Source organism: Schistocerca nitens, chromosome 8 (assembly GCF_023898315.1).
Source record: "Schistocerca nitens isolate TAMUIC-IGC-003100 chromosome 8, iqSchNite1.1, whole genome shotgun sequence".
NCBI classification, from domain to species: Eukaryota; Metazoa; Arthropoda; class Insecta; order Orthoptera; family Acrididae; genus Schistocerca; species Schistocerca nitens.
Window position 1 is genome coordinate 245,001,469 of NC_064621.1, and position 24,497 is coordinate 245,025,965.

General features: G+C 42.5%; 1 protein-coding gene and 1 pseudogene across 2 annotated transcripts in view; one reads left to right on the forward strand and one right to left on the reverse strand.

The window, feature by feature from the left end:
• LOC126198879 (probable 4-coumarate--CoA ligase 1) overlaps positions 1-24,497 on the forward strand; it is a 143,361-nt gene that overhangs the window by 102,154 nt on the left and 16,710 nt on the right. For both annotated transcript variants that reach the window (XM_049935483.1, XM_049935485.1), the window contains exons 5-6: positions 2,195-2,363; positions 16,194-16,472. In XM_049935483.1, the coding sequence (XP_049791440.1) occupies positions 2,195-2,363; positions 16,194-16,472 (448 nt within the window). The remainder of the gene's footprint in view (positions 1-2,194; positions 2,364-16,193; positions 16,473-24,497) is intronic.
• Positions 18,478-18,595, reverse strand: LOC126200023 (5S ribosomal RNA; annotated as a pseudogene).

Consider the following 24,497-nt stretch of genomic DNA (forward strand, 5'->3'; position numbering starts at 1 on the left):
CTTTAATATAGCTACATAATGACCGATTAAACGGGCAACAGACTGACGACAGCGAGCGACATCTATCGAATACTCGTAAGCAGGTGCCTGCCAAGCCTGTGGAAGCACGACACCCCACATCCCACGGGCCGGTGATATCGCGGACAATTCACCATTAAACCCATGGCACAGAAACACGAAAAATGTGGAACTTGGTAACTAATGGTAAACAAGTCACCGGATTCTGCCTCAACGTTGTGCCACGTGTGTCAGGTTAAAGACGAAGACGCCCACCGTCTTACGTGCAGCCCCTCTGCGGTAATGTTGCATCTAGTGGCGAAGATAATTGCCTTCCATCTGCCCGTAAGACAACAAGCCATTGCTCCCATAATTCTTTTTCCAGACAGAATATGCTATCCACGAGCTAATACCAGCGCGGTGACATGGCTAAGAGCGCAAGCGGTGCATCATCTGCTTCGCGACGGCCCAAAGAATGCGCCGAACTTCTGGAACCATCTGTATCCACGACATACGGCAATGGCGTGAACCAGAAATACCGACAATATTTGCCTAACTTCGTGGGAAGTGAGTTACGAGATACTCTGTGCAGCTGGAACTTCTCACCAATGAGAAGCTGATGTTGGACACTATGAGGAGACTGTGGCAATGACGAAACGGTTATCACCTTCAGTTCTACAAGACCACGTGTTTCTTTTCTCTCTCTTTTTCTTAGTTATTAGAGAACACCTGTCATTTCCTTACTGAAGAGCGTCCGGTGGATGAATCGCTATAAACTTAGAAAAGGGTGTATTTTGTCTGAGTGGTTGCATTTTCAGAGAGTTTTGGTTCCTCTTCTTCCTTAGACTTGTATAAAAAAATGTGAAGACGTGGCCAGCTCCAACACGAAGTGCAACGGAATCGGCAAGGAAAGCTGCCACTAAGAGGGACACAGTACATCCTTTTTTTGTTCTTAAAGAAACAGTTTGTCTATAAAAATTGGAAGAAAGAACAAAAATAAAAAGCCGATAGAGCACTTACCTATGAAAGGCAAAAGTCCAGATTTAGAGTCTCTGGCCAGCACACAGTTTTAATCCTCTAGGAAGTTCCATGTTAGAGCACGGAGAGTCCACTTCAAATCTGTAATTACCGTTATTGCCCTAAATCGTATAAGGCGAATGCTTACATGGTCCTCAAGGGGAGTGTGGTCGAATACCTCCCACAGCCTTCCCCATTCAGAGTTTGTGTTGAGTCTCTTGTCTCGTCGGGGACAGGGTGGTAATTCTTAATCTTCCTTCCTTCCTTCAAGTGTTTACAAACACCAAGAAACAAATTAATGTGCTGTTTGTTTATTTAACAACTAGCGGACAAACTCAACATCCAGGTATTCATTTTACCAATGTGATATTAAAAACTAAAACAAAAAAATGACCTGTGTTTGTAGTTTAATATCGAAAAAATTTCATTTCCATGTAGTAGTGAAAACACCTTCGGAGTTATAAAACAGTACTACAAAAAATATACAAACTGTACAAAGGTAAGAGTAATATTTATTTAACTTAGAACTTGATTGTAGGCAATATTTCTAGCCGCGTGTCCAGTTTCTGTACGGTGGGCGCAGCTGCTGCATGTGTTTACAACGCGATTTTGTAATTGTATTTATGATCAAAGCCCTATAGACGGCTATTGTTTTTGCCTACAGCCGTTTGAGCTTCACCTTTGAAAGTTGTCGAAAGCACTGTTAAGGGTTTCCTTAAGATGACTGTAGTAGTGTCTTAATTGTAAAATATAAATGTGTTAAAATTTCATATACAATGCGGCATTTTTCACGCATCTCAGTGTCTCATTTTGTGTCTCTTGAACTGCGTGTCATTCGAGATATATTTATGTAGGTACATTCAGCAGTGTATTTAGGGGTACTGTCTGCGACGTATGTTGCGAATAGAGTTGGTAACAAAGAAGTAACAAGTTTGAACGTCATGCATGATGTGGCAGCTTTTCACGCATCTCCTGAATTATGATAGGTAGATGGTTATTACCCCCGTAGCGATTGTTTCGTGACAGTAATGGATGTGTGTAGAAAATTTGGTTGAAGTCGGTCCTGTGCTTTAGGAGGAGATGCGGAATATGCACACACACACACACATTTTTGTACCATGTATGGATGGGTGTCACTATTTTGAAATTCACAGCTTGTTTCGTTTCGTGTTTACCGCAGGAGGAAAGACTCAAACTACCGTGAAGGTGATGTGTTCGTGATAAACACGCCATTCTTCTGGGTGACACAAGTAGTCGCCACGCTGATGTCGATGGATTTCCCTGTCAAAGTGGTGGCAGTAAAAGGCATGGACCCCGCAGCCTTTCGTGACGCAATACAAAAATACCAGGTAAGAATATATCTAATTTTTTCCCATTATGCATATAGGTATCCACCAATTCGCAACAGTCCTGTCCATCAGTACAGTTCTGCGCTATTAACAGACTTCATCTGCACCTGTATCCAGCAAATTAATCCCGCTGACTTTCACATCTCTCATTCTACTTCAAAGGCTTCTTACTTCATCAGTACTATCCAGTGTCTCTCAATTTCTTTCTTTATCTGTTTATGAAACCATCCAATTTTAGGCAATGCATTTTCTTTTAGCTTCGATTACAACTTCTATTTTTCCACAGCCTACATTTCACTTCCGTACAGTATAGTGATCTAGGCTTCCAGCATAAGTTAACTACTTTCTCAAAATTCACATTTTCAGACCTAGATTTATCTTGGTGACGAATACTACTTTTACTTATGCCAATCTGTTTCTGATGTCTCCAATGATTTGGTCATCTCATTTTTTCGAGTCTAATGATAGGAGCCCCGCACAAATGGCATGTCACAACAAATTTTCACACAGCCTTAGGCAAGAATTATTGACGTGTTGTTGACAAAGACTGGTCATTCTGAACCAGTTTAGCCACTGAAATATTTTATGTTGGTGTTTGACCACAATTAACTTCATTGCTCATTCTCGTTCCTAGCTTCAGTCGTCTCTGGCTACATCGATTCCTAATTACTAGAATATTTCATTTCTTGATTGCATCACCCCAGTTTTCAAATAGTCTACCTATTTCTTACAAATCCTCTGACTAAAGGACTAAGTCGTCTGTGAATTTTTAGATTGTTATGCCCTCCTTGCTCTTTCATTATTCCCAGATTTTTCTAACACTTTCTTCGTTGGTCTTTTCAACAGCTTCAAGTAATAATAAAAATGAGCTGTTACCCTTTCTGAGAACCTTGGAATTTTGAACTTACCCTTCTGAATCTTCCTCTCCTGTTACTTTTGTTTGATTTTTATAGATATTATGTGCTATTTCTGTCTGCTTTTTATCTCCAGAGTAGTTAGAATTTCCTAAGAACTTACTTCAGCATTAAATGTCAAGTCCTTTTTTTAGTCCACAAATCTATGAATATATTATTACATTTAATAGTCATTTCGCCCGCATCTCGTGGTCGTGCGGTAGCGTTCTCGCTTCCCACGCCCGGGTTCCCGGGTTCGATTCCCGGCGGGTCAGGGATTTTCTCTGCCTCGTGATGGCTGGGTGTTGTGTGCTGTCCTTAGGTTAGTTAGGTTTAAGTAGTTCTAAGTTCTAGGGGACTTATGACCACAGCAGTTGAGTCCCATAGTGCTCAGAGCCATTTTTTTAATAGTCATTTCATTTTAGCCAGTCATGCAATTAATTTCCGTAGTCGCATTGTAACAACACTTTTACTTTCAGAAATTTTGTATGTGCTCTCTTAAATCAACTGTCAGTAAATAAGCCTCTAAACTATGAGGGCGTGTTGAAAAGTAATGCATCTAATTTTTTTTTATGTGGATCTCTTAGAAAGCATTTTCAATAAAACACATGTTATTAACATGGGTGTGGTTTTACTGGACAGCAGTGAAAGGCTAATTCATCCATAATATACTTACGTAGATGTCATAAGTTTGCAACATTCCAATATGTAACTTAAAATTCTGATTTGCTCATTTTGCCCACATTGTTTTTTTTTTTCATCAGCCAGAAATCATTCTGATGAAGGTTCTTAGAAGATGTGACAAAACCATTATTTTCAGAGATCAGATCAGTATAGCTCACACACTGGAATGAATTAGCTCTTTTTCATGACTCACCATTCACTCATGAAAATAAATAAAAGGATTTCACCTTGCCTGTTTAATTCTGGTCATACAATCAGTATGACAATATATGAACTCAAGAAGAAAAAAATTAATCATTATTACTGTTTATAAATAGAAATTCTTCCAATCCATATGTGGCATACAGCAAACCAGTGCTTAACAGTATTAGTTCGCATCTCGTGGTCGTGCGGTAGCGTTCTCGCTTCCCACGCCCGGGTTCCCGGGTTCGATTCCCGGCGGGGTTAGGGATTTTTTCTGCCTCGTGATGGCTGGGTGTTGTGTGCTGTCCTTAGGTTAGTTAGGTTTAAGTAGTTCTAAGTTCTAGGGGACTTATGACCACAGCAGTTGAGTCCCATAGTGCTCAGAGCCATTTTTGAACAGTATTAGTTAAAAACAGTTTTGGTTGCAATTTTAGTTTTTTTTATTTTTCAAAGACGCTCCTGTGAACGGGAACACGTTATGCAGATCTTGGTGCCTCTCGCGTCCATCTAGAAAAGATAACCTGAAGATACCTTAATAAGGCGAAACACGTCGTTGAAAAATAAAAAACTAAAATTGCAACCAAGACTGGTTTTAACTAATAGATTTATAAATAAAATGTCCTATTTTATGCTAATGGTTGATGAAAACCACATTCTATAAATCCTGAACAGAGAGGGGGAGGGGGGGGGAGAGTATGGGAGTGGGGGCCCATTTGAAGGAACCTTTTACAATTTTCTCTAGCGGAAATGAATAGCAGTACAAAATTGAACTACATTAAATTTCCTGCAAAACAGGTTCTATTCATTATTATCTCGGAGTAATAGTTTCTGCAAACAGAGTGGGAGGACACTGAAAATCTTGCACAAAGTGCACTGTAGCTTAGGTAGATTTCGTAGCCCAGTTTGAGATAGTTTTGAAAACTGAGAGACCAGAAGTGTCTTATGATAAAACTGTTTATCTCAACTTCCTCTATGTCACTATGGTACATTGTAAACAGTTATCGTTTACATGCTGTACTTCCACTCTGGATCTGAATAGAGAAAAATCAAATTTCAGAATCCCAGTTAATGTTTATAAACTTTTAAGTGAATTGCTACTTCTCATCCTTTGATTTGGCATTGCATGTTGTTGGCAATAATGTGACCGAGTGAGATGGCGCAGTGGTTACACACTTGACTCGCATTCGAGAGGACGACGGTTCAATACCGCATCCGGCCATCCTGATTTAGGTTTTCCGTGATTTCCCTAAATCGCTCCAGGCAAATGCCGGGATGGTTCCTTTCAAAGGGCATGGCGGACTTCCTTCTATAATCCGATGAGACCGATGACCTCGTTGTCTGGTCTCCTTCCCCAAATAACCCAACCCCAATAAAGTGAGTCACACGAGCTGTGGTCTTCAGCAACATCATGCATATAGTGGATCGAGAAGTGACTCGAGTGTCACTCCCTTCACAAGGAGAGATCCTAAAGCGACTCTAGGAACACTCTTCTGTATTAAAGTTGAAATGGTTTTCATTAATCATTGATATATTAATATCAGTTGTGGTCTCAACATGATGAAGATGGTCAATTTTACTTAAACAGAATCAGATATTTTTCTCTGTCCACATTTCTGCTTTTGAAATGGTATGCTCATAGGCCGCTGACCTACCTGAACACATACTAATTTCAGAATTAATCGGTATAGCGTTTGGTACAGCAATTTTCCGGTTTCCCACTAGTTTGAGACCGCTGTTTCCAGCAAACGTGCCTCAGATAAATATTGGTCTAGTCTGACAACCACTGTACAGCCGAGGTCTGTCAGTTCCTCGGAGCTTAGAACTCCAAACAGCTGCTCATATACTGCCAAGAAAATAAAAATTAGTGCACCAGGAAAGACAACGTTGATTTCCATCTGATGACAGCATATGCCACCTGTCAACAAACAGGTAGCGTAGTGGCATAGGTGACAGAGCGCTACTGTGTCTACCCTTTAATAGTGACTGCTGACAGTCAGATGGCTCAGTGTGGTGCAAATGTATGAAACAATCAGACAACCATGCCATGGAGACACACTCGTGCTTCGTACAGTCAACTGAGCGAGTTTGAAAGGAATCAAATTTTGGCCTTCCGAGTAATGGGACGGTCCTCTTGCAGAATTGTTACGTAAGTTGGATGTGCTGCGTCACTTGTGCAGCGATGCTGGAATCAGTAGTCACATGAACACCCATAGACGAGGTTCTGGATGACCAAGCAGCACAGCCTTTTCGGGATTGTCATATTGTAAGGAAAGCAGTGGTACATCACACGGCTACCACAGCACATAGAAGAGGGCTAAGGTAGTTACACCATGTACTAATATGTGTGTTTCATCGCGGGTCGATACCTGGTACCTCAGAACCGCTTGTGCTACTGGTTTGTAAGTATAATCATTTCATGTACTCCACATGCACTGTTGTTACAACAGGTCATGAGTGAATTGGAACCATCTAAATGGGCGTACTAAGGTTTTTTCTGGCATTATATTTTATACACAACAGCTAAATTATATAATTAGTGTCTACAAAGAAAACAAAAATAATGGCTTCCAATAACCTGGAGCCACTTATCAGTAAAATAATAATAAATGATCAGGAAATAAATAGAGCAAACTCGCTCAACATCTTACGAAATGGTCTCATACATAACAAGAAAAGGACATTCGAGAGGAGAAAGATTCAATCACAACAAAAGCATAATCTGTAGATCCATCAGAATTAAAGTAAGAAAGGAAACTGCATCTAAATTTTACAAAACGTTGTCAGTATCATGTGTGACGTAGGGAATGGACTGTAACAAAAAGAAATGATCGAAGTATACAAACGTTGGAGATGTGACTCCTAAGGAAAGTAGCTAGGTACATACTGACAGAAGGATGAATACTGACATCAGAGAAGAACTGGGCATGAAATCTTAAATGAGCACATTACGGAAAAAAGATTTTACTGAAGAGACTAAGAGTGGAAGACGACAGAACATCAAAATGAATAATTCAGTGGGCAGAAGACCTTCAGGGAGACTGAAGAAAAGGTGAAGAGACCAATAATTTTAACCAAGTGGGCAAAAAAAAAAAAATGCCTGATACATGCAGAGAGAAGACACATCATATTTAAAAAATGTATGTCTTTAAGTAACTGTGATTTAATGTGTTCTGTAAGTAAGTACAAAACGCTGGTCTGATGTAAGAGGCATCCTGAAAGCATTAATATGATCAGGTTAAATAAATAAAAAATAAAAGCAAAACCAACTGATATATACATGCACTACGATATATGCAAAAATAATTATGTAACGTACGTACCATTATCACTACAAAGAATTGTATCCAGCAGATCTGAACTCAGATTGGAGGAACAAACAGCTATCTGAATCTGGGAATGAGCCAAGAGAGCAGTGTGTCTCCTGAGTTACTTTGGGATCCGCTCCAAGGGGTGCAGTGAACCGATCTGTTCCTCCTGAGAAGAGAAGGGGGGGGGGGGGGAGAGAGACCAGTGAGCCATTGGGAAGAGAGTGACTCCTGAGTCACACTGCGATCCACTCCATGCAAGTGGTGGCTGAGGATAACAGCTTGTGCAACTCCCATGGTCACCAACAACGTATGATCCCATGTCAAAGGACGAGAAGTAATGTTTATGAACTTTTGAGTGAACTGTTGACTGGGCTTCTAAAATTGTACTTTTTCTTTTCAAATCAAGAGCGGAAATACAAGGTGTAAACAGTGACTGTTTATAATGTACCACAATGACGTACAGTAATTTGATATACGACACTTCTGGTCTGGAAACTACTTCCATTTGGGCTACAAAAACTACCTAAGCTACAGTGCATACACTTTGAGTCAGATTTTCAATCTTCTCTCGCTCTCTTTGCGCAAAGTCCTAGATAAATGAATAGGGCCTGTTTTGTAGGAAATTTAATTCAGTTTAATTTTGTATTGGGATTCGTTTTCGCCAGAGGCTGCGTTTTTCGAGTTGTTCAAGAAAAAGGTAAAAAAGTTATCTTCAAACGCAACCTCACTCCAACACTCACCCACCACCGCTCAGGATTTCTATTATGTTGTTCATGGCATTCCCTGCTCCACTGTACCAGAAAGTGCAACTACACAAAAAGAGATCTTATGGGGTGGCTTAAATGGCGTCAATGAAACGACGCATTCTCTTGGTGCGTTGATTACTACACAGTTCGCGGTCAAAAGCGACAGTCCGCAGTATGACGAGCAACAGAACTACGTTTTTGACAACCGCTGACACTGCTGAGGCCCTCAGGACGGTTCAGACCATCTTTAAGGACATCGCGGACTAGCACTCACACTGATCGAGATCGCATCTATTTAGAGCGCCGTTTGGTATATAGGGTGGAAACAATAGGGACCCTTCGAAACCACTCAACGAAATTCGAATACGATCCGATGCAGCAGAGGGTGCTTATGCACTTTCAGCCCTTCTGTTTCGTATCATAGCTTGTTACAAATAATTTATTTTTTCACAGATACCTTAGTAATAAATAACACCTTATTATGATTACTACTCTAATACATTGAAGGAATCTGAAAAGGCCCCACACTCGGCACGAAAATATGAAGAACTGAGGAACTGAAAAGAAAATGCTCCATATTAGGCACCAAAAATGTTGTAAAAATTTACATTAATGTTAAATCATGGTAACAGTTAACTACAATTATATTTGCACTGTTAGATGCGTCTGTATGTTCTGAAAAGACAAAGCAACTGGTACACCTCCTTAATATCATGTAGGGCCATCGCGAGCACGCAGAAGTGCCTCAACACAACGTGGCATGAACTTCACTAATGTCTGAAGTAATGCTGACACCATCAATCCTGCAGGTCTGTCCATAAATCCGTAGGAGTACGACGGGGTGCAGATCTCTCCAGAACAGCACATTGCAAGACATCCCAGATATGCTCGTTGATGTCTGGGGAATTTGGGTTCCAGCGGAAGTGTTTAAACTCAGAAAAGTGTTCTTCGAGCCACTCTTTAGCAACTCTGTACGTGTGTGGTGTCGCATTGTTGTGCTGGAATTGCCCAAGTCCGTCGGAATGCACGATGCACATGAATGGGTGCAGGTGATCAGACAGGATGCTTACGAACGTGTCGCCTGTCAGAGTCGTATCTAGACATATCAGGGGTCCCATATCACTCCAGCTGCACACGCCCCACACCGTTACAGAGCATCCACCAGCTTTAAGAGTCCCCTTCCGTCATGCAGGGTCCATGAATTCATGAGGTTGTCTCCGTACCCGTACATGTCCATCCGCTCGATACAATTTGAAAAGATACTCATCCGACCAAGCAACTAATTTCCAGTCATCAGAAGTCCAATGTCGGTGTTGATGGGCCCAGGCGAGGCATAAAGCTTTGTGCCGTCCAGTCATCACGGGTACACAAGTGGTCCTTTGGCTCCGAAAGCCCATATCGCTGATGTTTCGTTGAATGGTTCGCACGCTAACACTTGTTGATGGTCCAGCATCTGCAGAAGGGTTGCACTTCTGTCACGTTGATCGATTCTCTTCAGTCGTCGTTGGTCCCGTTCTTGCAGGATCGTTTTCCGACCGCAGCGATGTCGGAGCTTTAATGTTTTACAGGATTCCTAACATTCACAATACACTCGCGAAATGATCGTACGGGAAAATCCCCACTTCATTGCTACCTCGGAGATGCTATGTTCCATCGCTTGTGCGCCGACTAAATCACCACGTTCAAACTAACTGAAACCTTGATAATCTGCGATTGTAGCGACAGTAACCGATCTAACATCTGCGCGATACACTTGTTGTCTTACATAGGCGTTGCAGACCGCAGCACCGTATTCTGCCTGTTTACATATCTCTGTATTTCAATACGCATGCCTATACCATTTTATTTAGCGCTTCAGTGTATTTGCGTATAGTTTTCGGTGACTGCAGATTATCAGTTCTACTTTCTTACATCTGAAATCACTTGCAGAAGTAGCCGTTGCTCAGATACCTGGGCTACAGATTCCTTTTCCTCCACTGCTGTGTCAGCCTGAAAATTTACTTAGAAAACCAGCAATTACTCAATGACCGAGATCTCTTCTTCTTTGTAATATATTAAATTCCCGTTACAACTTGTATGTTGCATTTAAAAGTTGCCTCCAAAGTCAAGCTATACAGTATGAGCTGTTACATCATCCCTCGTACGTCATTACTGTCAAGCAACGACTGACTTAACATCAGAGACGTTAACAGCAATGTTCCAAATCATGTTGGTTCTATGGCCTAGAGCGTATCTCCTAGGCTGGGTGCCAGTGGCATGCAGTAATCTCTGGCTGCAGCAAGTGCATCAACACGCCGTAATATCGCTGCCACCGCCCCGTTTTGCACACGTGCTGCGGTCACCCCAGCATACGGTACATGCACAGAAAATGCCAAAAATACCGCGCTTAGAAGACCGGTCGTAGACGTCCACTAAACCAACAAGAAAATTCCTTTTTTTTCAAAAAAGCGGACGTAATTCGTCGAAATGAAAGTGATGTGTCACACCACATCTTCTAAACAATCAAAACGAAAATAAAATTAGGTCTGATTTGACTGGGCATAGGTTTGACTCAGTAATTGGGCATGAACGGGGTCGAAGGGGAGCGGAGCGACAATTAGCCATGTGACAATATCTGCGTTACATAAAGGCATAGGTGGTTTGTGTAATGTCGGCGTCGTGTGCTGACCGCTGTTAGATCTCTTGTGGTGTTGCGCGGTCATTGATTGATAGGCAGCAGCTTTAATCTTCATGCCCTTCTGCCCTCACAGCTTACTTCCCCCCACTCCAAGTAGCATGCTACCCGGCAGCCAGTGTGATGCTATTGGCCTTACAGTGTCGAGTAGACACTTTCCGGCTCCCAACACGCTCACGGCAGTAGTAATTGGACGTAGGCATAGTGTCAGCGTTGTATTTGGAAGCTGTGGTCAAATGCAAGTATCAGACCACAAGAAAGACCGTATGATACAGAATGGGAAATGAATGTCTCACAGACTGAAAATAGACGTTGCAACGAATGCACTGATCAGACTCAGTCTAAAAACTGAGTAGAAAATAGACCGTCACGCTTGCAGAAAACAAAATCAGTATGTAAGTCCTCCGATTTCTCTCAGGATACTCGAATCCAATTTTCCACTCCTTAACCAAAAGAGCCCCAGAATCATTTCACTGATCTCCAACTGATGGATCAGTCTGTTTGAATTATACCTAGGTTGATACCGTGTTCGCGCCGCCGCCCCCCTCCCCCCCCCCACCTGCACCCCCCCCCCTACGTCAGGTCTGAATTTTCGATATCATCATCTATGTCAATGGCGGAATCAGTTTGTAATGTCATCCAATGAACGATCAACGCTGGGCGACCACCCCTGCTAGTTTCCATACAGGATACCAAACTTTCCGATCTTACTTTGAAAATCCTTGGTCAGCGACTAGAGTGTAACAAGGGGGAGTTCTCGCAATGTTGTCACACTGTTTCGTCTGCATTGTTGCATCTATCGCCATTGGTCTCTGGGTCCCTAGTGGCTTACATCCCGGATTTTCCTGTGAAAACCACTGAGGATTCCTGCAGTAGTGTCTCTGTATTTCTGAGCCATCGAGAACGCTGCAGACAAACAAAAATGCCTTTAAGCCCTCACTCAGTTTTCTCAGGCCCGTGGAGAGCGTCTGCATCCCTCATTTGTCAGTTACGCCTCTAAACGGGACACCCCTTTCAGAGCGGAGCAAACACTTCAGTTAAACAGTATACATCCATCTTCTGTGGCTTTCAGGGAAGTCTCAATATATCCAAGCGCGGCTTAATTGGAACCCTTTTTTCATGAGTATCAGGCTGCGAAATATTACACCACATGCATCAAGTCTAGAATTAATAAAAGAAAATAGTTCAAAAAGCTCTGAGCACTGTGGGACTTAACATCTGAGGTCATCAGTCCCCTAGACTTAGAACTACTTAAACCTAACTATCCTAAGGACATCACACACATCCATGCCCGAGGCAGGATTCGAACCTGCGACCGTGGCAGCAGCGTGGTTCCGGACTTAAGCGCCTAGAACCGCTCGGCCACAACGGCCGGCTAGAATTTTCAGATTTTATCTTTAATTCTTTTTCCATTATTAAATTCAAAGGCACTTTAGAGTTGACACTCTACAGTGTTTAATATTTTCAACTTATAAGAGTGAGGACAGTGCCTTGTTTGCCAGAAGAAGACAATTAACAGTAGACCTATATAACTCACGTGAAATCGCTATGATGGCATATCTGATCTTGTGACTCCGTTCCTTTAGTTCTCTCCATGAACTCATTCTGACAAAGTTTGTGTTCTTAAGCAAGTTCTTACTAACCATGAGCAGTGCGGAGAATGACCACCCATACAGCTCTCTCTCGACTACCCAAGTGTTTACATCTGCGACAGATGCGTGTTATGTCTAGTACTGGTACCATGGCTCCCATGGGAAATGACTGAAAACTCGTCATAGACGGGACTCGACAGTGAATAGATCTCGCTTACTTGGACTTCCGGCCCACATTTTCTGTGCACATGCTTTGGTGGCACAGTCTTCAGTTCTAATAGCTAACCCTTGGCAAAAGAAGCTCGTCTCTGGAGACTGCAATCCTTTAGTAGGGTGATTCTTCTGGGATAGTTTGAGGTGGTATGTCGAGCTCGTGATATATCGAGCTAACCACAACTTGACTACTGTGACCATCGTTTGGCAGAAGACTTGACAACGGGCTGTTTAGCTTCTACATTCAGTGTTCGGTGAACTAAGGCCTTCTCAAATAGAAAAAAAAGGGTCATAGACATTCTCTCCATCGCAAGTTAGCAGAACATGATGCCTACGTGAAATCTGTAGCGGAATTTAAAAACAAAGATCGTACTTGTATAAAAATGTCAACCAGGGAGAGGCTTTATTTAATTTCCATCAGCGTCCAGCAGACATCTCACTGTTTCCTTATCATTTTGATTAGCTAGTTTGTAAAGCACTTTTTTCCAAATATCTGTTGACAATGAGTGTACAAAACGACTTCGAACAGATAATGTAAACTCACTGCTCATCGTAACTTTCCTATTTTGACGCCAAAGCAAGTCAAATTAAAACTTCAAATGCGCATCAAAGAGTGGAATCCTATGAATTGGTAAGCACGTCCCCAACAATGTGCTACAGAGCTAACGGCGAATTAACCCACTACGTCTGGAACTCGGCCCAGGCCTCCAGTCAGCTGTCACGCGCTGCCTCGCTCTCACTGCCCCACCTTCGCTGCTCAAGGCGTATTTTACGAGTCGCCCAGCCAGAGATAATTAGCGAAAAGCTACAATCGATTCGAGCTGCCAATAGTAGCGCCAGTAAATAATACCAGAAATCAAGGCACGCGAAATCGATTGCGAACACCTCACTGATCGTTTATGAAATTTCAAACGACTATGAAATGATGAGTAAAATGTCTCATCTTAAAGGTAATTTTGTGCTGATTCCAAAACTTGCCTTAGATTTGGAGAGTCTGCAATTTTTCTGAAGTTTTAGTGACTTTAATATTATGATTAATAATTTACTAATATTAATTCACCTATTGCACGTGAGTTACAGTTGCATGTGTAAAATTTGCTCTTTCATTGTCTAGTATTATTTGAACTAACGTTACTTTTCAAAACAGCCGTTCCATTTAATTTCATTGTTAGTGAATAACATCTTTTGTTAATAGGCCAGTGTTAGTTTTGGGATTAACCAAATAGGTAGGTCTCCCATGAAAATTACTATCCAATTCAGATCTTTAGCTGTTACAAATCCACAAATCGTGGTAGTGACACATGAGGTAATGAATTTAACTGGTTTCAACATTTTAAATATAGGTTTCTTACAGGAAGCCTAAAATATCATTTCCGAAGGATTGTGTGGTATCTGAGAAATCAGAAAGTAACTCTCGATGTTGTGCTGTTCTTACAAACATGTATGACGTATTAAAAAGAACTGGACAAGTTCAAGGAAGACGCTCGCACTGAGGGTTTTGTACAGACTTAATTATGTACACTTACAGATCGTTTATCCATCACTGGAATCGAGTTTTTCGACGATAGTTTCCTGTCATCGATATCAGTACTGACAAGATTTCAGTTCCAGGAATTCCAAGATCATATCAAAATCTCTATAGTAATTCTTGAGATTAACCTGGACATAAAAAAGAACGGAGTAGTTGACTTCTGTTTATGTAGGTAATGAGAAAAGATTTCATAAAACATTTTATTTCATTACTGTTACACGACAACAATTTAAATTTTACGTTTTCGTGCAGTAATATTTCCCTGTTATGCTTTTTACGTATGACGAATGCAATTTAAGTTCAACGGCAGAACGATATTTTTATATGATATAATTATAATCTGACAATTTTCAGATTTTTTCCTTTAATTGACCTGTGAAACCCTGCTTCTTGCCAAATTTCATGATTCTAGGTCAACGGAAAGTACCCTGTAATATTTGACAAGTAAGTTTGCAGGTGTCAAAATATGTAACATAAATGGCCATATTTTTTAACTGCATTGACTTAGAAGTTTAAATGTTTTACACTACCACAGGATCTTAGACCTTAGTACGTAACATAAATTTCAACTTGATCCATATAACCATTCCTTACGAAAAGGGCTCTTAATAGTCTGACAGTCAGTCGGACAACAAAGCCATCCTATAACCGTTACGTTTTCACCGATTAATGTACGGAACTCTAAGAAGAATTTCCATAATATCAGTTTAGGTCAGAGACATGGTGTCAGTTGCTAGGTGTGGCGTTCGATTTTAATCGATACTCGATTACGAAATTATACCACAACGTGTACCTACACAGACGTGGCAAGTCAGGGAATACCTCCTAATATCGTGTCGGACGTCAGATCTCCTTTAGCCCAGTGTAGTACACTAACGCGTCGTGGCACGAACTCAAGTCTTCGGAAGTCCCTTGCAGAAATATTGACACGCGCTGCCTCTAAAGCCGTCCATAATTGCGAAAGTGTTGCCGGAGCAGGATGTTGTGAACGAACTGACTTTTCGATTATGTCCGATAAATATTCGATAGTTTCATGTTGACTGATATGTGTCGCCAAATCAGTCGTTAGAATTGTCCACAATGTTCCTCAAATCAGTCTGGAACAGTTTTGGCCCGGTGACATAGGCATTGCCTTCCATAAAAATTCATGAAGTCCAATGGTCTCCAAGTAGCTGGACATAAAAATTTCCAGTCAATGATCGATTCAGTTGGACCAGAGGACCCAATTAATTCCATTAAAATACAGCCTACACCATTGTGGAGCCACTAGCAGCTTGCACAGTGCTTTTTTGACAACTTGGGTCCATGGCTTCGTGGAGTCTGTGCCGCACTCGAACTCTGCCATCGGCCCTTACTAACTGAAATCGGGACTCATCCGACCAGGCCACAGTTTACAGTCGTCTATGGTCCTACCGATATGTCATGCACCTAGGAGAGGCGGTGCAGGCGATATCGCGCTATTAGGAATCACCCTTACGTCAGTCGTTGGCTGACATATCCCATTAACGCCAAATTTCGCCACACCGTCCCAACGGATACGTTTGTCTAACGTCCGACATTGATTTTTTCGGTTATTTCTTGCAGTGTTGCTTGTCTGTTAGCACTGACACTCCTACGCGAACGTCGCTGCTCTCGGTCGTTAAGTGAAGGCTGTCGGCTTAAAATCTGGTATTCTCGGCACACTCTCGACACTGTGGATCTCGAAATATTGAATTCCCCAATAATTTCCACAACGGAATGTCCCATGTGTCTATCTCGAACTGCCATTCCGCGTTCCAAGTCCATTAATTGCCGTCCTGCAGCAGTAACCACATCGGAAACATTTTCTCATGAATCACCCGAGTATAAATGACAGCTCCGTCAATGCGCTGCCCTTTCATACCTTGTGTACACGCTACCACTGCCATCTGTGTATGTACTTATCGATATCCCACGACTTCTATCACCTTAGTGTATTAGTGACATGTGGCAGTGCCTGTTGATGTCTTACGCTGGTGTGCTGGTAGGCAACGACCGTGCTGACCCCGCCGCACGTGTGGACGCGGTTGACGAAGATGGAGGACTCGACCCACGAGCAGTTCCGGTCGCTGCGCTTCCCGGTCAGTTCGGGCTCCACGCTGGACTCGAGCAAGGCGGCGCTGCTGCACGAACGGCTGGGCCTGCGCATGGCTCAGTGGTATGGCACTTCAGAGGTGCTTCCCATAGCCGGAATCACCAAGGGCGAGAGGGGAGCACTGCCGCCCACTGGATCCGTGGGCCGCATCAACGCCTACACGCAGGCCAGGGTGAGAGCAACAGCGGGAACTCAGCCCGCTCTACCCAAGTCCAATGGCGAACTCTTCTTCTTCTTCTTCTTCTTCTTCTTCTGCTTCATTTCAAGGAGGCTTATAGTCTGTTCCGTCTTCAAAAGAGCCAATTATTCCTTGGTCTTCCAGTATCTCACTTTCCTGTAGGTCTATTGCCTTTAAGATGTATAACTATTCTCTCTGTCCTAATTATTTCAGTATGCTTCAAATGCGTAGAAGAAAGATTAAGGAAAGACAAACCTAGGTTTCTAGCATTTGTAGACTTAGAGACATCTTTTGACAATGTTGACTGGAATACTCTCTTTCAAATTCTGAAGGTCGCAGGGGTAAAATACAGGGAGCGAAAGGCTATTTACAATTTGTACAGAAACCAGATGGCAGTTATAAGAGTCGAGGGGCACGAAAGAGAAGCAGTGGTTGGGAAGGGAGTGAGACAGGGTTGTAGCCTATCCCCGATGTTATTCAATCTGTATATTGAGCAAGCAGTAAAGGAAACAAAAGAAAACTTTGGAGTAGGTATTAAAATTCGTGGAGAAAAAATAAAAACTTTGAGGTTCGCCGATGACATTGTAATTCTGTCAGAGACAGCAAAGGACTTGGAAGAGCAGTTGAACGGAATGGACTGTGTCTTGAAAGGAGGATATAAGATGAACATCAACAAAAGCAAAACGAGGATAATGGAATGTAGTCGAATTAAATCGGGTGATGTGGCCCGAATTAGATTAGGAAATGAGACACTTAAAGTAGTAAAGGAGTTCTGCCATTTGGGAGCAAAATAACTGATGATGGTCGAAGTAGAGAGGATATAAAATGTAGACTGGCAATGGCAAGGAAAGTGTTTCTGAAGAAGAGAAATTTGTTAACATCGAGTATAGATTTAAGTGTCAGGAAGTCGTTTCTCAAAGTATTTGTATAGAGTGTAGCCATGTATGGAAGTGAAACATTGACGATAAATAGTTTAGACAAGAAGAGAATAGAAGCTTTCGAAATGTGGTGCTACAGAAGAATGCTGAGGGTTAGATGGGTAGATCACATAACTAATGAGGAGGTATTGAATAGAATTGGGGAGAAGAGGAGATTGTGGCACAACTTCACTAGAAGAAGGGATCGGTTGGTAGGACATGTTCTGAGGCATCAAAGGATCATCAATTTAGTGCTGGAGGGCAGCGTGGAGGGTAAAAACCGTAGAGGGAGACCAAGAGATGAATACACTAAGCAGATTCAGAAGGAGGTAGGCTGCAGTAGGTACTGGGACATGAAGAAGCTTGCACAGGATAGAGTAGCATGAAGAGCTGCATCAAACCAGTCTCAGGTCTGAAGACCACAACAACAACATGTTTCAAATGGCTCTAAGCTCTATGGGACTTAACATCTGAGGTCATCAGTTCCCTAGACTTAGAACTACTTAAACCTAACTAAGGACATCACACACATCCATGCCCGAGGCAGGATTCGAACGTTGACTGTAGCAGCAGCGCGGTTCCGTATTGAAGCACCTAGAACCGCTCGGTCACAACGGCCGGCTCAGTATGTTTCTTACCTCGTTTTCTATTCTTTCCATCATGAAAAACGTAGGGAAAATCACCTATAACTTTCACCCCAACTACTGCGGAAGTGGAAACTCTTATTGATGTGCGGTTTGCACAGAATGAATTAGTAGTCAGAGCTCGTATTGTTAGCCAATAAACACATTGTAATAATACATAGAAAGTGCATTTTTGTACATTCATACACTTTTTAAATGGAACAATGACTACTGACATTAACAGGATAAAAGTAGCACTCCGTCTTCAGGCTACAGGTGGCCCATCGTGACCATCCGTCCGCCGTGTCATCCTCAGCTGAGGATCCGGATAGGAGGAGCATGTGTCAGCACACCTCTCTCCCAGTCGTTATGATGGTTTTCTTTGACCGGAGCCCGCTACTATTCGGTCGAGTAGTTCCTCAATGGAGGACATCACTAGGCTGAGTGCACCCCAAAAAATGGCAACAGCGCGTGGTGGCCCAGATGGTCATCCATCAAAGTGCCAGCCACGCCCAACAGCGCTTAACTTCGGTGATCTGACGGGAACCGGTGTATCTACTGCGGCAAGACCATTGCCGGGCTAAAAGTCGGGTAAGTTAAAATGTCAGTGGTGTTTGCTGCAGGATTCTAGTGCTAGTTGTTGACGAGATATCGTATTTTGAAAAGTTCGCACACCTACACTTGTGCAATACCTGTGGTTGGTTGGTTGGTTGCTTGGAGGTGGAGACCAGACAGCGAGGTCATCGGTCTCATCGGATTAGGGAAGGGTGGGGAAGGAAGTCGGCCGTGCCCTTTCAAAGGAACCTTCCCGGCATTTGCCTGGAGTGATTTAGGGAAATCACGGAAAACCTAAATCAGGATGGCCAGACGCGGGATTGAACCGTCGTCCTCCCGAATGCGAGTCCAATGTGCTAGCCACTGCGCCACCTCGCTCGGTAGTACCTGTGGTAGCAAACACTAAAATAAAACACAAGTGCATACACTAGTTATGTGGATTCCGTCCAGTAATGAAACTACTGACCATCACACGTTGTATTGAAAATAACAACCGACAGCGGCAATACACGAATATGAAACGACTGCTGCACATGTGATATATGTCAGCATTTCAGCGGAGATGTCCGAGCAGGCTGCAGTAATAAGTAGTTGCTTCTCATCGGATGTAGTTGGTATGCTCTTGTGGAAAGCGTCTTTTAGCTTTTCCCCACAGAAAAATTCTACAGGCCTCAAATACGTGGAAAAGACCAGCCAAGTCACAGTTGGCTTTGCTTCCAGTCGAATAATTTGGAAACAATTCGTGGAGATGTGCTTTAGTACTTCGTGCACTATGGACTGGACAGCCTTCACATTGGTACCACAGGTTCCTCGTAGTCTGCAGAGGAATGTCTTCTAGCATCTGTGAAGATGTTCTGTTATGAGGCTGCAGTACCTGTGCACGTTCAGGGTTCCATCTATGAAAAACGGGGGTGTGGGCTAATAGTTCCGCATCCCACACCACACGTTTACACTCAATGGACGAGGAAGTTCCACCCGGCGAAGCCAACAGGGATAGTCAACAGATCAATAGAATATATATAGGCAGTTCACCTGGCCATGGTCACTAAAGGTGGCTTCATAACTAAACTAGATACATGATACATATAGACTATCCTGTATAAAAAAGGAGTTATCAAAATTCTTATAAACGTCTCCATGCAGCTCTTCATGGAGAGAGATGTGATAGGTATGGAACCTACGCCGATGGAGAATGTGCAGGATAGTTACCTAATACCACTTCCTCATGCTTATCATGAAGACCAACTGCAACAGCAGCAAGAACACTAATTCCCCTCTCTTCTGTTGCCAGTTGTTTACTTCTTTTACGTTGGCTAGGTGTTACACTACCACTTTCACATTACCAGCTGAAGAGACTGGTACATAATTGCACAAATGGTTGACTTCTATTGGGACATCATGCTGCATACATTGTACAAGAACGAACTCCATTCTTCCTACACTCTCGACTTTTTCTGTATTGATAAATCCCACTGTCTACTCACGAGTTACTGCTTGGACTGTCGCACACTGACTGACTAGCAAGTCGCAATGCACTTGAGGAACACAACAAAGGTTGAATGGCACAAACAAGTGTTGGTGTGGAAACTTTTCAAAATACAATATCTCGTAAACGACTCGCACTAGAATCCTGTAAGAAACACCACTGACATTCTAATTTATCCTACTTTTAGTTTGTTAATGTCCCTAAGCATTGTTCCATTTAAGAAAGTGTGTGTTTGCACAAAAGATACAGTTTCTAAGTATCATTAGAATCTGTTTGTTGACTAACAATACAAGCCCCTACCAAGACACGATCGCAAAGGAAGAGTGAAAATGGTAAACGTTCTAAATGCCATTTTTTCACAAAACGCGTTTTCAGTACCGTTGTGTTCTCTGTACTCTGCTGCATGTCCCTAGACTCGGTCCAAGTATCAGACACTGGTATACGGTCTTCATGGCCAGCAATGCTCCCCAGTTTAGTTCCAATTGATAAGCATCAAGATCTCCATTTAATCTGGAGTGGTTTGAAAAGATAACACAAATTTTTTTTTTAGTGAACGCAGCTTACTTACCTTTGACAGAAATTTTCCAATTATAAAGAAACGTAGAAAAGTCAGAAACTCGTTTGTTCCACAATATTCATGCAAGATTGACTCAGCTGAAGCTATAGTGCTGTGTGGGCGCGTTTTGACATCTACATTTCCAGCTTGTTACTAGCCTCTCCGGCCACAACAGCTTTTAGAGCGATTTGTCGCTTGCAGAGGGCAGGTCTGTGGGCTAGCATTTATGTGGTGTTGCATCCAAGGTGCGCATTCGAAGTGTCAGGTTGTTGACCAGTGCGTTTGACAGCGGATGGAGTAAACGCCCTAAAATCAGGGCTGACAGTATCCTTGGCCCTCTGCTAAAAGTTGCGTTTTCGGTCACTGCAGTTTCAGTTGGACTGATGGTCAGCTGCAGCCCTAAAGATTAGTCATTGAAAAAGCTACCTCCGCACAATGCACAGCACCAGACTTGCTATCGGCATCTGAGTTTGCAAGATGCCAGAGTCAACTGTGGTGCTGTGTTGGGTTCGTGTCTGCCACCTTAGAGAACTGGGTGCAGGAGCATCTCGTGTATAGCATCCGTTGGTTCCTGATTCCTAGAAAACTCATCAAAACACCAGTAGTGGAGTAAAGTGGGCATCAGCCCACTTTGTTAGTGCAGGTTGACTACATCAGGAGCAAGCACACATTCAGGGGCAAACGTATTGTTCTGTTCCATGATAGCCCATAACCTATTGTTCTCTTTTGAGTGAGAGGTCCCTAAGTTATTGTTCTGTTGATAATCAGTCCTTCTGAAAAACCCTCCCTACCACCCTCCCCCACCCCTTTCGTTCGCCGATACAAGCATACTTTTGATATCAAATTAACTGACCAGTTAATTAAATCAATCAGTTAATTAACCCCTCCAACTCTCAGAAATTCAAATCAATGCCAATTACATAGCAAAAGGATATACAGTCTGTTCAAAAAATTCAATTCTCAGAGGTTGGATATCTTTCATTTTGTGGGAAAAGGTCACATCCAACAGCTACATGTCCTATTTTTGTAATCACACTGCTGCAGATTGGAAGTGTCGTCTTGTTGGAATATTTTCGTGTGTGTACTCACCTTGACATGCAAGAATTGACAGAGCTAGTGCACAGTGCCACCACCAGAGGACGTCCACACCATGGCTCCATCCCTCACCCAGCTTCCACCCTACCCCTCCAAGAAAAAATTGGCAGGAAAAGGACTCACTCCATGCTAGACAGGAAGGATCTCACAGCATGATTCAACTCAAAGTCAATAACATATTGATGCATATTCTTCATTTAAACCCCCACTTGGGTACAACTCACATCTGCACCACACACCCCATTCCCATGACGTAATAACTGCAATCACTGAAGAATGGAATGAAGTGTGATATAGTAACCACCAGTTGCGGTCTCCCACCTGTGTTTCTGTCATCAGTGTCTCCACGTAGGTCAGAACCGCCCAATGTCCTAACTACAGATCACGTTACTAAATACCGCCGACCACAGACCGGATATCAGCCCCCTTTGGTCTTGTGGCTCCCAAACAACGCATCCAGTGACGGCATTTTGTTGATCGGGAATTCACACTCACTTTCTGTCTCTGTCTCTCTCAAGAGGCCACTCCCTGTTTTAATCTGCCAGGAAATTTCATATCAGCGCACACTCCGCTGCAGAGTGAAAATTTCATTCTGGAGACCAGTACTTGTTTATTTCATAGGATCACCACATACGCGTGATGTCAGCACGTTGACAGTATTTGTTTTCAATATATCAGAAGAGATGGATGCGGTAACATCTTATCGATTTATCTACTGGGTGACAGTAGCAGAGTTTTTATAGTTCATAGTTTTTCTCTGTTGAATGGCACAAAATAATGAGGATAGAGAGAATGTTTGTGTGACAGACATGAATGCACCATGAGGGATGCAGATCTCCTTCAGATTGCAGTACCTGTATGTAGTTTGTAGATATACCACAATGCAGTAGCAAAATTCTCATCCTTCCTCCAGTTACCATATGATCTATGCTCTTCATAATTTTCCCAACAACAAATACCACTGTAATTGCTCATACTGTTTTTTCTACTACATCGGGCTTCAGGAGAAAGCTTTGTTTGGCGCTGGCGTTGCACATTCTTCACAGCTGGCGGAGCTTTGACAACATGTTATCATTTCCACCAATTAGTCAAAATACGGTTCTGTCGCATTAGCTCAGTTCGCCCCATTTCTCCATCGGATGCAGAAGGTCTTACATGTAATGCACTCCAACTTCTGGTCAGTTCTGATATAAGTTGGCATGATCACTTCGACAAAGTAGAAGGGAGGGCAAGATAGAGGAAGAGTTAAAACATGCAGAGGGACTATCTAAAACCACACTAGAGTTTTGCTGTATGGGGTCCTTAGGAGACAGGTCCAAAATGGTGACTCGTTTTGTGATATGAGTGTAGTACGAATATGATTCACCAGAAACTGTACGATATCTCCATAGGATCCAATGCAAGTATGTGATTGAATGGAAAGACTTGATTCCAAATCACAGGCAGCATTTCTACCAAACAATGTAATACTATAGATCTGAAAAGCCAGTGTACTGGGCCTAGGCTTTTGTACATTTCTTCTATGCAGAGTGACAGTAACATAGTCGTTGTAATAGTGTTTTTAATATCCGAAATGTATGTTGCCAGTGGTAGAATCCTTCTGCATTCAGCTTCAAATGTCGGTTCTCAGTGGTGTTCCTTGGAATGAACATCATCTTCTCTCCAGGATTTCCCATTTTAGCTAGTGGCGAGTGTGCTCTGACTGCTGAAAAGAAAAGTAACTCACCATGCAAGGTGACTCTCTTGACCAATTTAATTAATTGGCATATCGCTTTGGTATCAATGACATACCACATGGTAGGTGCAGGAGATGAGGAGATGGCTAGGGTACCACTGATATGATTTGGGAGTGGTAATCAGACATCTTTTCTTTTAACAAAATTTCAATATCCCTACTACACATGGAGAGATGACCATCATAATAATGTCACATGTACTACCGAATTTATAAAGTGGTATGTAGTATAAACCTGATATTTGAAACTTCTTGTAGACTTCATATATGGCGAAGCATTTTGTTACTTTGTGAGAGTTCGAAAGTGAGAAGACATCCTGAGACAGAGGTAGATCTTAGCACTCTATCATGAGCCAAAAATCATTTTAATATTCTAGTGCTGTGATGCAGCATGCAATAGATATTAAGCTGATTAGGATAGATTTTTTTACCTGATGAGAGAAAACTTAGAGTAAATGTAGCCATGCCATACTGTTACATAAGTAACGATAGTTTTGAGATGTGGAAACGTGTATGTGATCCGATTTCTTCTGTCTTCGAAAATAACTCGTATAAAAAGAGGAAATTTGCATTTAGTGTGAGAAATTTGAGGTGTGCAGTCAAGAATGTTGCCATATCAGATTGGGTAATGTGGATTTTTTAAACTGGCATGTCAATTTCGGAGTGGAATTGGTTGGAGGCACTGTATGAATGCAGGCAGCAGCTGCTTGCTTTGTTAGTGGCAGGAGTGGTCACGAGGCTTCAGCAACTTGAATTCGGGGATTAGCTTAGCCTGTGACGGGCGGTTAGGTACAAACAATGCGCCAACCTGTCTGATCTTTCCCACGACAGCAGGGGTTCATGAAGTGACTGTTGGGGGATTGGTGGAGCTTTACTATGGAGAAGGTGGAAGTGAGTATTTTAAGTGCCCTATTTGACTCCTGTACATTGTTGGACAATTAATTTCATCGATTAAATTAATTAGCCAATAATTTGATACCCAAAGTGTGCTTGTATCAGTGAGGGAGAGGGGTGGGGGAGAGGGGTAGGGGAGGGTTTCTCAGAAGGATGGA